At 37.1% G+C, this 13,979-nt stretch overlaps 2 protein-coding genes across 2 annotated transcripts; one reads left to right on the top strand and one right to left on the bottom strand.

Moving 5' to 3' along the window:
• Positions 1–10,126: 10,126 nt before the first annotated feature.
• Positions 10,127–12,661, top strand: LOC105560004 (ubiquitin thioesterase otubain-like). The gene is made up of 5 exons (XM_012008725.1): positions 10,127–10,302; positions 10,372–10,424; positions 10,798–11,097; positions 11,623–11,823; positions 12,181–12,661. Exons 1-5 carry the CDS (start codon positions 10,260–10,262, stop codon positions 12,376–12,378), a joined length of 795 nt encoding a protein of 264 aa, XP_011864115.1. The 5' UTR covers positions 10,127–10,259; the 3' UTR covers positions 12,379–12,661.
• A 584-nt stretch (positions 12,662–13,245) lies between these two features.
• LOC105560003 (UPF0693 protein C10orf32 homolog) lies at positions 13,246–13,973 on the bottom strand. Its single transcript, XM_012008724.1, has 2 exons — positions 13,730–13,973; positions 13,246–13,655 (listed from the first exon to the last, which is right to left on the bottom strand). Exons 1-2 carry the CDS (start codon positions 13,865–13,867, stop codon positions 13,476–13,478), a joined length of 318 nt encoding a protein of 105 aa, XP_011864114.1. The 5' UTR covers positions 13,868–13,973; the 3' UTR covers positions 13,246–13,475.
• Positions 13,974–13,979: the final 6 nt, after the last annotated feature.

Below are 13,979 nucleotides of genomic sequence, written 5' to 3'. Positions count from 1 at the left end.
GCCAGTTCTGCTTACGGTATCAAAAAGTGTATACTTTTCTCTTCAATTAAAAAAAAAAGAAGTTCCTACGATTTTTTTTCGCCAAATCACAGCTCATTGAAATAACCCTTGTGTTTTCGACATTACCGACGATATCTCCGTTAAAAATCATCGTAGCAAGATCGTTTTTTTTTAAATTAAAGCTTGCACTCTCAGCTTTAAAACTAGTCACCAGATTTTTCCTCGAATGCATCTGCGCTGCTGTAGCTTTTAAAATGTAAGGACATGTTTTTACCTAAAAACTAACCAACTTTGGTTTAAAAACGCCCAGGTGCCCGGGCGTAGGAAATTTTTCCTCGCTAATTCTACTCGAAGTATCAAAAAGTGTGTACTTTTCCCTTCAATTTAAAAAAAAAGAAGTTACTGCGATTTTTTTTCGCCAAGTTACAGCCTTTTGAAGTAACCCTTGTATTTTCGTTCATTACCGTCGACATCAGCGTAACCCAAAGTGCACGTGGAGGTTGCCGTTCGGATTTTGCACATCGTGTGGCCCTGAAGAGGGCCAATGATACCGTAAGCAGAACTGGCGAAGAAAAATTACTACACTCCGCACAGTGCGTCAAAGTATGCAATTTTTTAGAGAAAAAACATGGTCATGATTTTGAAAAAGTTCCGGGAAATGGGAAGAGTGAATGCAAATTCCAATAAGAGCTTAAAGCAGAGGCCTTGCCCTATAAAATAAAAAAAAAAAACTTTTCAATTCGACCAGTTTTCGCGAAGTTACGCTTATTTGAAATTCGCCAAATTTTGATGTAAATTTCTTGTTGCGTTAATTTTTTTGACCAGCGTATTATATATAACATAAATGAAACTTAATAATATGGAATACGGTTTCATATAATTAACACTATAACGTATGAAACGTGATACATTTGAGTAAAATGTAATAACATTAAAAGATATATCTATTATAAATATTGAACAAATATATGCGATAACGATATACCATAAAAAGACAGTTTTCAAACATCGGAATCATGGACTGCTCAAATTTATTCCAGTAATTTATCTCAATAATTTTGAAGGCGGTATAATCTAATAGCCCGTAAACGATACGGAAAATTTGACGCGAGGAAGAGAAATAAAGAGACCGTCCACTTAATGATCGGAAAATCCAATTCTGTGCGCCCGAGCGGCAAATTCTTCTGGTGACGATTTAATTAGCTGCAGAAACTCTCTGTCCGTTCTGCGTGTGCGTATCTGTATGTGATGCTATTCGGGGAAAGTAAAGCTCGCGAAAATAAAAACAAGGTAAAGACGAATAGGGTAGAGTTACGGACGTGCAGAGTCTGTTGTCTACAAAGTGGAATCTTATAAAAGCGAACATACAATGATGCGAACGTGTCTGGCCGCGGGTCACGGTTCTTCCGAATTATAAGTACAGAACGTTTCAAGATTTATTAGCAGGGATTTAGGAATGCCCAAATACGACGAAAAGATCTACTATTTTTACGATCAATGCAAAATCATAATTGTAATATGAATAAAACCATATAATTTTCATTTATTAATAATTCATCGTGAAGAAATGTCAAAATCGACTATTACTGGAAATAATATCAGACGTGTGAGTGTATTTTAAACGATGCTGACCAATATTTAAAAACATTTATTTCTGAAATTATTTTTATTAATAAATATTTTCTTGAATATTAGCACATCAGAAACTTCAATATCAAAAGTGTGAGTGTATTTTAAATGCTGTCCAATATTTTAGAACTTTATTTCTGAAATAATTTTTATAAATAAATATTTTATAAATATGTAGTTTTAAAAGTCTCGTTTCACGAATACAGAGTGTTAAATATTCCATAAAATTATCTTTTTTTTAATAACTTTTAAACGAAAAGGTTTAAAAAATTAATTTTTAATAAGTAATTTTGTTTCGAAGTATGATATCAAGTTTCGTACAAGTCTTAAAATTAAATTAATTATAATTATGTGTTAGTTATGCTTGGGGCAGTAATGTATTACTTTAAAAAATTCCGGTTCGCCTTGACTTTTTCAACGGTAATTACAGATAAAAAATTAAATTACGTAATATTTTGTCCATTTGTGCTGACCCGCGTGAAAAAAATTTCTTCCTTTAAGAATTATGAAAAAATCAGAATCTTTATATCTCTAAAACGAATATACATGTATATCTAATTTGACAGGTAAATGTATATACATATACAAAGCCAGTTAAAATAAATACGTATTTTTTATAATATATTTTACTTCAATATCTTCGTACATTAGTAAAAGAAATCAGAAGAAAAAAAGATTGTGTGAAATTATACAGCTTATAAAATTCCAAATTTTATTCGATCACAGCTGGTCACATTTGTTAATTAATCGATCAATGCAGAAAAATTTTAATCATATTCTGTTGATTATTGTCGAGCAGAAGATGCTATTTGCAAAAAATAGCAATAGATTTACGGTACCAAAACCGCTTATCACATTAGATATCGAAGTGATAACTACGAATTTCTTCATTGTGTTAAGTAAAATACGCATACGTGCCGAGCGCTGCTTGCTTGACTGAATACATTTCTCTAAATACATTTACCCAATCTAATTTTCCTTGCGCGACGACTTAGCCGGGCGTGAAAATCTAATATGTACCGCGCTAATATTTATCTGCGAACTGACGTTTCCTCGCGCCCGAGATTCGTGCGGCACACATCTGACGTACGTTCGCACCATAGAAGCTACGAGGAGTTCGCCGATTGACCCGATAATTCGTTCGATCAGACTTTTGTTAGCCGCGGCAGCAACGTCTTCATCCGTCGTAAGGGGACCAGGAACCTACGCCGCCTCGGAAAATAATCGAAGATGTTCTCTGTCGTGTTCCGTGAACCGTGGGAAGAAGCTCTGTAAATCAGATTAGACGCCATTTTGAAACTAATGAGCCGGGAAACAGGGGTGAGTCGAGAGAGAAAAGAACGAGAGAGAGAGAGAGAGAGAGAGAGAGAGAGAGAGAGAGAGAGAGATTCCTCTCTTCTGTACACGTGGTTCCTCTTACTCTTCCTCGTCTTTGGCCTCACTTTGTCCTCCGATCTCTTTTCTTCCTTAGAAATTTCCAAAGCATTTCCCTCTTATTTCCCTTCATTCTTCTTTGTTCTCTTATCCCGTTCTCTCGCCTCCCGTCATTCTCCCATCTATATCCTTTCATCTACTGCATCCTGGATCTGTCTGTCCCGTTTGCACCCTTTTCAGTACTTGCAAACAATAACGCATTCCTGTAGCGGTGGCACCGGTAATTAACCATTTGTTAGACACTGCGGAAACAATGGTCCTCGTTCGTTTACTTGTGCGTTTATCTCCTATTACTTGTACAATGGTGCATCGGTACGGCATGATTAGCGCGCTTTAAAACAAAAACTGTCGGCATTCTCCGAGACTTTAAAGACGCGCTATTTTACAGCGATCGACAATCCGCCGAGTTTGCGATTAACGGCGAAATATTTCACCGCGGTTTACCAGCTCGTGATTATCGCGATTTAATCTTAAACGGCGCCGAACGTCCGGCTGAAGTCTTTAAAAATTCGGTAGCTAAGAACACGTGTCTCTCCGAAGTCGGCGGTATGTGTCATTCGTTTCTCTTCCATTCGTATCGTCTCTCACTTCTTCATAAATACGTGTATACGTTTTTACACCCAAGTTATGCGAGCCTACCCGAGCAGAAATATTAAGTAGGGTCCTGGTAGGGGCCTAATAAGGATGCCTTAATGCCTGATCAGGCACTCATCAGGCAGTTCTGACAGGGCCCTGACCGTAAACGTAACGTCGAGAATAAAAATTGCCTGATCAGGTTTTCCTTATCAAGACCTTATATGACTTGCCCTTCGTTGCGCCTTACAATTTCTTATAATAGGGAGGTGGGCATCAGTAGGTTTCCTATTAAAAAATTTAATTTTTCAAACTAATTTGTAAATTGTGTTAAATTACATAGTCATCAAAAGTATATTCAGGTTATTGAAGTTTATCCATGATCCGGACAACTCGCTGTCGCATCATATCGGCTCGCCTCTTATACTAACACGGAATGATTTTTATTTACGAGTAAGACTAACGCGGCAGTGAGTGGTTTACTATAAAATGCACGGCACAAATAATATAAGTGGAAGCGTGATTTCAACTCTTAAATATGACATGAATATCGACTGATCTCTTTCGCAAGGTCGTATCTCGACTTTACATAATTTTCGGTTTTTAATTAGCGTTTAAGCACAAAAACCAGAAATTGCGTGAAATCGGGATTCGGTCTTGCGAGAGATCAGTCGACATATTTAGATTTAAAACAAGTTTAACATTTGGCTACACGAGAAACAAGAACGAAAACAAATAAGAGAAAGAGAGAGAGAAACTCCTATTATAGCAATAGGTATTTAAATATTTCAAGTAAATTTCACGATCTCAAATTACCACTTTGCGTGCCGAGTGATATCGTCGATTGCCTTGAGGAAAGAAAATCGTTAAAAATATTCCTTTCAATAATTATATCTTATTAATTTATGCGCGCGCGATAAATGTTAGATAAGCCTAGCAAGTCCTCGGCAGCCTGTAAAATGTCGGTGTAGCTCCCTTAATCTGACACATTCTCCGCGGTATCGATAATCGCATTAACTCTCATCTTTAATGAAATATTACGGAGAGGCGACGAGAGCGAGCCGCGCGATAAATTTCCATATTTTCATGCGGTTTGACCTATTAATTTGTTATTCCATCAACGACCGCGCTCGTCGTATCTCCGCCGAAGCTCCGCGCGAAGTTTATTTCGCCCGGCAGCGGCGTTAAGTCAGAGAATTTAACGAACGCTTTTTCTGACCGATAAAATTTGCAGTTTACGGCGTCCCGTTTGCATGCGAACGAGATGAGAAATGTAACGTGGAGGAACGATAGTCGCGCTTAATCGCTGAAATTCCTACCGTCCACCGTCGCGCGGAAACGGAAGTGTCACGAGTGTGCGCGGGGGTGAGGGGGGAGGGGGAGGAGGAGAAAAAAAACCTTCGACTATTAATCCCGAAAAATAGTGTCCCACGCGCTCAGCCTCGACCCGCAACGGTGGTTGCTAATCAGGATGGCGTTTAAGCCGCTTAGCCGAGCGTGCGAGGCTAAACGGTGATAACAAAAACAAGCGTGCATAAATTGCGCGTGCGAGACGAACTTGGTAATATCCGAGCATTCAGTCAGGGATTTAATCCCGGTTTACAGATAGGATGTCCAGGAAAGGACGACTTTTTCACCCGCTCCCGCTAAGTGACAGTCGTCCCCGACCCGGACATTCGCCTGGCTCTCGCGGCCAGTTCCGGTCGAGGAACGCACGGCGGTCTACGAATGCAGAGCTGAAAAACACGCGTGGTTAGTCCATAAAGGTGTGCAAAATGTATGGGTACAACTAACACCATACAAACATTGCATGCACTCGGCCAGCGAAGAATGCCATTGCGCGATTTTTCGCGGAAAATGCGACGTTCTTAAAGGTAAAATTTAGGAAGTTACAGAAGAAGCTGAGTTAATTAGAATTATCCAGCGGTATCGGCGTCCGTCGTGATTAATTTACGTAGTTATTTATTTTATCTAATAAATGAACATAATAAAAGAATGATTCTCATCAAGAAAACCAAGGGCACCATCAATTTAAGAAATGACACTAACAATCTTAATCCGATATATGACGAAGTTAGTAGCTTAATGTAGTTTATCTCTCAAAAACGTCTCTGACTGTCTTGGTTCGTTTTTCTTATATGTTCATATTTGTTACGCGACCTCTCAATACTAAAATGACATTTGACAAAACTCCGTAACAAGGTAGGTCGACAATCATTCTGCGATACTGTACAATTCTTTTATCTTCTCATATACTTCTCGCGTAATCTCTACTATGTGAACTCTTAGACCTCACTTGATAAAGACCTAAACCAAAGGTCGAAACGTTGTGAAAGCGTGTTTAATAAATGTGGCCAGCTGAGGTCGATTGAAACTTGAAATTTTATAATAAAAAACGTTATTTGTTATCCAATAAATAGTTAATTAAATTAACACTTCACTTATTACATAACCCTTTATATTTCTCATAAAAATATATTAACAGGTAATGGATGAATTATTTGTTTATTAGAAATGTCTGAAAGAGTATTATTAGCAACGTAATAATTTATTTTTTATCTAATAAACAAATATAATAAAACAAGTTATTTGTTATTGAATAAATAAGTAGTCAATTTATAATCAACCATATTTGTTACGTAATAAATAACATTTCCTACAATTCACAATTCTTATTTTTAATAAATATGTAGTTCGTTTAATTAACTGTTATTAAAAATATTGTACTGTACTTATCTGGAAGTACTAATAATGTATCGTATAGCTTTGTCCTCGTGTAAACGCCCAAATTCAATCACAAATACGTTTTCGCAACAATTACACGATCTAACTAATTTTCCACTAAACAGATTTCGCTTCAAGGGCAACAAATTCATGGTGGACTCAACTGATGTTGCCTATTAATTTAACGAAAACCCCGCTATCCCGTATTAGGATCCTGTCTCATAAAGGGACTTCCCTCTACTATCACGAAAAGAAAACTGTATAGCTGCCGCAGCTAAAAACTGCACGTGGCAACTAAATTTCAGTTGTAAAATGTGGACAGCGAATTTTCAGTTGTGATATTTTATATTTTGCTACTGTGTTATTGTATTAGCTAAAAATATGTTGCTGCAACGGTTTGCTCTCGCGCCTAATACAATAAACACAGTAGCAAAATATTAAATATTATAGATATATAGATATATATAAATAGAGAGCAAACCGTTGCAGCAACATATTTTTAGCAAACTATGATTAGCTACGGTAGTTAAAATTGTTTTTTTTTCAGTGTTACACATATGAGACAGTGAAGACAGTTAAAAAGGGAGTCATCGATTTGACATGAGGATTCCAGAAATCTAATTACCGCGCTAAAAGTAATTCGCCGCAGAGGAACAGACCGAAACGGATATAGGATATAGTTTAACTGAATATAACTGTATGTTGCAGGTGAAATTGAATCTGTTCACTAGACCGGAAGAGCAACACGATTGTGGGCGCGATCGCGAACTATGCGAGACAGATTAGTACCGATCTCCTGGGCGAGTATACCTGCAGCTAATTACCTGCTGCGTCACGCTCTCCCCGATAGGAATTCTAATTATTCGCGACTTACATTCTCTCGCTTGTTGTTCATCAGAGGACAACGAGGAATCTAGTCGAAGGATCGGAAAGCAATCGAATCCAAGGGACCCGCAAGATTATATTCCTGAGAAAAATTGTGGTCTCAAATTAATCGAGTCTCAAAAATTAAACGTCCGAAGATAGGACGAAACTCTGCTCGATTCGAAAACGTAAACTCGAAAACGGAGTAGAATTATTTTGCACAAGCGTATAAAGTGTGACACAGTGAAAAATACAATGAAAAATAAAATAAACGATCAACAATGAAATCCAATGGAATTATTTGAGATCGACTCGCGATAACGGATACTTGATAGAGGTGCAATTAACGGCTGTTGGAAGAATTAAAAACTGATACAAAATAATTGTTTAACAGATTTTTAAAAAACATCTGATACTTTTTAAATCTTTTACCGCCAAGGTTTAATGTTGCGTTTACAAAGCACATTTTCAAAGTAATGATATCAAGCGATAATTAATAGTCATTTTCAAGAAAAATTAACATCCAGTGATTGGTCCAATTGGTCCAATTGGACACACGTGCTGTTGATATGTGTGTACATACGTGTACACGTACGCATATATGTATATGCATGATTATATAGACATAGAGTGCAATTAATAGTTCCGTTTATTTTAGTTTAGGCATGCCTGTCTAAGCTAAAATAAACGGAACTATTAATTGGAAACGTGTGTAAATTCTGCTGTGCAGACGCCGCCATTTACGCAAGTATACATATATACCGACAATGTACAATCATATTAAATATCAATATCAATTGTGCTGTTATTTATAAGTAACAATCGAAGCTTTTATTTCACAGATTTCAGGAAACCTTTAACGTGAACGAATTTTATCAGTCAGGCCTCTATGCTGCTAATAATTGTATAAAGCTATTATGATGCATCAAAATATTTCAATGAAATTGGCAAATTTATCATACAGGAATAAACAAGATTAAATTTGTAAGATAATTGATTTTTTAAATAAATTATTTTTTAATTAAACTTTTCAACAAGATCTAGTGAATATATATTTTTATTATTTAATAAATCTAATGCCACTAATAAAACGAACCGCCAGTGTTACGGCTTTCAAATAACTACAGTCTTCTACAGTAGAGGTCAGTAAAGACAAGGTCGTAAAATTGCACAATACGCATACGGAAATTTACCTACAAACGAAATGTCATTTTCTCATAAAGTACATTTAAAAAATATTAGATATCATTTACGATAAATATTGAGTAAATCAAAGATTCGCGACGCTAACAATAAGTAAAGTTTCTTCTATCAAGTAAAAATATTGATAAGTGCAGAACATAACCGATTGTTGATAATGATTTTGAGATACTAACATTGCATCCTGATTAAATTATATTTTTGTTTGTCTGATTATTCTGATTGTAAATAAAATAATGCCACTCTTTTCGATTTTGAATAAAAATTTTTTACAATTATAAAAACAGACAACTTATGCATGCAAATTTGTATGAGATTTGCCTGAGTTTTGTCCGTAAGATATGCTTAGTCTGTGCTTTTGCACGCAAGTGGTTAGCAATTTTATTATACACTGCTCAAAAGAAATATGGCATAGAAAAATTTTATGCAAAAATTGCTCTCATGCACTCCGTCAAACTTTGTAATTTTCAATATAACAAACATGCCCTCACATTTAAGGTGTTACAGTGGTAGGGATGCATCACACCTAAAAACGAACTATAGTATCTTAAAGTAGAGATTTCAAGCTTTAATTTAAAAAAAAGAACATAATTTTACGATGATTTTTCGCGGAGTTACCGTCAGTCAAAGTTGACTCCAATTTTTGCATAAAATTTTTCTATGCCATATTTCTTTTGAGCAGTGTATAAAATAACATTAAAAAGCGAGAACATAATGTACCATTTTTTTTACACATTACATACCTACGCAATAATTCGGTATAATAGGATGAATACATGCCTCAGTGGTCGAATTGGTGAGACGCCCGCCTAGAGTGTGGGGAAGTCCAGATTCAAACCCTGGCTGAGGTAATATTTTTCGCAGTAAATTTCTTTAATTAGAATTTGCCAGTTAGCGTCGCTTAGCAATTCTTCTACATTGGTTAATCATGTACGTACGTCAAATAATTCTTCACGTTATAATAAGATGAAATTACTTATAATGTTAGATCTACGGTGTCACCAGAGAGAAACCTGAGAGCGGCCACGCCGGCGTTTTGATAACGTTTCGGGAGACTATTTTGCGCGCTCTTACGCCCATTTTTACTTTTGTAACTATTTTATTACGCATTCTCTGACTCTGTCGATAAAATTTCCACTTGGTGCGAGTCTGCGCCATGCATTCTGACATCTAATTTATAAAATTTACACTGTCTACGTCAGAAAAGTTGATGTAAATATCGTGCGCAGATAATTTATGTTAATGTAATTTTGAATTTCACAGCGCTATCCTGAAAAGTAGGCGTAGCTTGGACGCCCACAACCCAGATAACATGCTTGTCTAAAAGACATCTTCAAGACTTCTTTAAAACGTCTTTAAGATATCTTTTAGACGTGTATGTCTAAAAGATGTCTAAAAAACGTGTTAAAGACATGCATGTTGTCTGGGAAAGTGGTGACTCTATCGGCGGTGTCAGAAGATGCATAGCAAAATAGTAAAAATGAGCGTAAAGGCGCGCAAAACAGTCTCTTGAAACGGTATAAAGTGAAACGCCGGCGTGGCGGCCGCTCTCCAGGTTTCTCCATGCACGTCCACTTCCGCGATAGAAAATAAATATGGCGGCGCGAATCAGCACGATTTCAGAACTCACTAGAATCACCAGCCCCTGAGCATCACCAACTTCATTGACGCGTCGCGTGAAACTACCTAGATCGAATCTGCTCGATAATGCTGCCAACGCAAGAGCGTGAAGCACAGCGGCAAACACCTTTTCAACTTCTCATGGAAACATCGGGCTTTTGTTTACGATTGATAATTTGACAGTCGTTGCGGAATTTAGCAAAGTCTTTCGAAATATGGAAAATAATTCGCTTAAGGAGCAACCCGTAGAAAACACAGGTACGCTGGCGTGGTGTGTGATTGAAAAAAATCAAGCCGGGTAATTTATTATCCTGCTCTTCATTGCAGATGTCAACCAGGACGAGTTGATACTTCAACAACAGAGACGTATCGAGAAGGAGGTTAATATATGTTTATGTCACGTTTAAAGTGCACCTTCGAGGCGCGTATTAGTTTCGTGAAATTCGGGCGATTAGAAATGAGATGTTTCGCATATTCTAATTAGCCTCGCTACCTCTTCGAGATGTCTTTCCTGTTTCTGCGACAGAGTTTCAACATGAAATGTAGATTATTTATTTTGCAATTTACAATTTCCCGTTGGATGAAACATTTAAAGAATATATAATTACGTTTGAGCCGTTGCTTTCGATAGTAGAAACTTTATTCTCCAAATACCATCCTGACAATTGTCGAGGGTGTTCTCTTAAATGAAGACTAGAATTTCCGTGAGACTTTCACTCTTTCAGATATGTATAACTATCTTCCGTGTTTCAGATCTCGGAATCTATAGCACTAGTCGGCGAGAAGGAACCGCTAAAGAGCTTAGAACAGGAATATGCGGAAGACGATGTGTATCTCACGAAGGCAAAAGCCTTGGCTCAAAAGTATTCTTACATTAGGAGAACTAGACCCGACGGCAATTGTTTCTTCAGAGCGTTTAGTTATGCTTATTTGGAGAAATTAATTGGGAACAAGGAGGAGTACGATAAGTTTCGTGATCTAGCTTTCAAAAGCAAGGACAGCCTTGTAAAACTAGGTTTTCCCCAATTTACAGTCGAGGACTTTCATGACACGGTGAGACTTTGTGTTTTCATCCTCGAGTCGACCTTGCAAATATATCAATGTGTCGTTGTAAGGCGATTTCTGGCTATTAGTTTGATACGTGTGCCAAAGTGTGCCAGAGTGTACACTCGGCGTCATGAATGCTTTTACACCTGAAAATAACCGTTAAGTTCTATATATTCCGATTGAAAATTTCATTTTATTGAAATAAATTTTCCTATTATGATAGTTTTAACGTCTTTCTTCAGGTGTAAAGGCATTCATGACGCTGAGTATACACTGGTACGCTCACGTTTGGTACACTTTGGTATGTGTACCAGACAGTTACCAAAAATCGCCTATAATGTATGTACAAATTATAAGAATCCACATTTTGCAAAAATATATATAGTATACGTGTAGTATAGCAATTTTCAGAAGATACAGTACATTATATTATACATGTGTACAGCTTTAAGTGTTATACAATGTAACTTTGCCTTTGTAGAATTTATCACGTGAGGAACGTGAGTTGATGTTGATGAACTTTTATTACAGTTTATGGAAGTCATCGACAAAGTAGGCGGTGGCACAGAGTCCAGTCACATGGAATTACACAAATTGTTCAACGAACAAGGTTATTCCGATTACGTTGTTGTGTATCTTAGATTAATTACGTCCGGTCAGTTGCAGCGCGACGCTGACTTTTACCAACACTTTATCGAGGGGGAGCGTACTATCTCGGAATTCTGCCATCAGGTTCGTGTCTAACGTTCGTCTCGTCGATCTTTCTTCTATCTGTTACTGCTCTAATATAATAGTTGCTTTCCTTTTACATGAAAACTCAGATAAATCTCACTTGTGAGGTCATAACTCAGTTGAATGCATGTTCCTTTTGATTCTTGAGAGGTGAGATTCAACCAGATTTAACTGAGTTTTTGCACACGATCAAGACCGTGTGCTTTAGTGAGTTTAATAGACTCACATTAATGATGTTATATCTGAGTATAAAATACTCACGTAACTGAGTGACTCAGTATCACTTGAGTGTAAAAGGATAGCAGCTACTATTGATTCGATACTGGCTCTAATATGCTCTTTGTTTTTTTTTTTTAGGAAGTCGAACCAATGTATAAGGAATCTGACCATATTCACATTATAGCAATGAGTAGTGCCCTAGGAACTGGTGTTCGGGTTCGTTACATGGACAGGGGTGCAGGAACCGAAGTGACTGCTCATGACTTTCCTGAAGGTGCTATACCAGCTGTGCATTTATTATATCGTCCTGGTCACTACGATATCCTTTATCCTTGATGAATCTGACGTTATGCAGTACATTTTTTTTAAACCTAAAAATAATTTTTGACGGCCAGATCTACTTCAAACTCTATTTTCAAAAATGTTTTAGTTCTAACGCAATATGTTACCTTTAATATAAAAGAAAAGGGAGAAGCAAGTAAGTCGATTTTCGTGTACACATTTTAGAAATTTCCAAGAGCTTCTGTTCGTGTATGGGTTTGTCGATATATCCTATTGTTTATAAGCGTCATTTTAAACTTTAAGACTAATTGTCTGGAATAAATATCAAAGAAATCGATATACCATGTTACTTAATTTCTATATTCTGTTTCTTCTTCTCTTTCTCTCATCTGGACACTTACACAATCGCCCAAGGCCCGGTTTGTCGCTTTCTGATAAACTGTTAACCAGAGTTTAATCGATTCTCCGTCTCTTCTTAGATAATAATATAGAAAAAGATAGTTGACCAACTTCCTTATTAACAGTTAATCAGAGCACGAAGAACCAGGCCTAAAACGATGAATAAATAGCAGGTTTCGCGGCAATCTTAGAAAAGATATTTCAAATTTGCATTTCTTTCTTGCAGAATTATATTTTATTTACACATATATATATATTAATTTTGTCAAACGATATATGCAACGCAAACACATTCTTCCTCAGTCTGCAAATATATCACAGAAATTAAAGACATTTTATAATCTTTTGTATACTCGATAACACAAGAATTCATGGCAAAAAGAGGAAAGACTGCATCACGTAAATAAATAATTTCTAAACCGCACATTGCAGGTTTAGAAAGGTTCTTGCGGCGTATATTCTTAAAACTAATCGATGGCTGCGTTCAGCAGAAAAAGCTGCTTTGCGACTGCTGTAAAATTCATGCATCTGATTGGCGTATGCTCTTAAATTCACTCAAGCTTTAAGAGAATACGCCAATCAGATTCAAGAATTTTGCAACAGTTGCGAAGCAGCTTTTTCTGCTGAACGCAGCCAATCCTGCGAAATACAACATTCATACCACATACGTAGTTTACAAACACATCTGCAGATATTCATTGTAGAGAGCTCTTGTACACACGCAAGATAAATACGTATGTATTAATACTGCGTTATCGTTGCATAGATCGTACTTGTTCGGTAACTTGCTCCAGCATCGCCGAACTTTTGTCGATCGCGTCCATTTGATACTCCAAATGAGTGGCGATGAGCGCGAGCTTCTTCAAACTGGATTCTATTGTTTCCAGTCCGTGCTCCTGTTGCGCAAAGTTCCTCGCCGCATGCGTTAAGATCTGCAGTGGCGACAGAATTGTTGATTTAACATTACAATAATCAGCTGGCTCTCTTAGATGCAAAGTTACGTTACCTCGCTACTTCTGGAACCCCGTTGTATCTGCCTGGCGAGCGAGGCAATGTTATTGACGTTAACTTGCACCCTGTCCGCCAATCTCATCTTCGACTCGATGAACAAGCTACGCGCGCTTGTGCTGGACGCTGAAGCCATACTGTATTGCTTTTCATTAATTGTCGGGTAAGTCTTGCTCCTAATATTATCCAGGATAGACAGCGCGTGCTGTTGATTGTTATTCTTACAAGAGAGACTGTTTCATTATCTG

Source organism: Vollenhovia emeryi, unplaced genomic scaffold (assembly GCF_000949405.1).
Source record: "Vollenhovia emeryi isolate VEMERY1.0 unplaced genomic scaffold, V.emery_V1.0 DF939246.1, whole genome shotgun sequence".
Classification (NCBI taxonomy): Eukaryota; Metazoa; Arthropoda; class Insecta; order Hymenoptera; family Formicidae; genus Vollenhovia; species Vollenhovia emeryi.
The sequence above is the reverse complement of the archived record's forward strand: the minus strand, read 5'-3'. Positions and strand labels throughout refer to the sequence as shown.

Coding starts and splice junctions, on each gene's coding strand:
- LOC105560004 (XM_012008725.1), top strand. CDS start 10,260: ATGGAAAATAATTCGCTTAAGGAGCAACCCGTAGAAAACACAG. Junction 10,303..10,371: donor GCAACCCGTAGAAAACACAG/GTACGCTGGCGT, acceptor TCTTCATTGCAG/ATGTCAACCAGGACGAGTTG. Junction 10,425..10,797: donor AGAGACGTATCGAGAAGGAG/GTTAATATATGT, acceptor TCCGTGTTTCAG/ATCTCGGAATCTATAGCACT.
- LOC105560003 (XM_012008724.1), bottom strand. CDS start 13,867: ATGGCTTCAGCGTCCAGCACAAGCGCGCGTAGCTTGTTCATCGAGTCG. Junction 13,656..13,729: donor GGGGTTCCAGAAGTAGCGAG/GTAACGTAACTT, acceptor TCGCCACTGCAG/ATCTTAACGCATGCGGCGAG.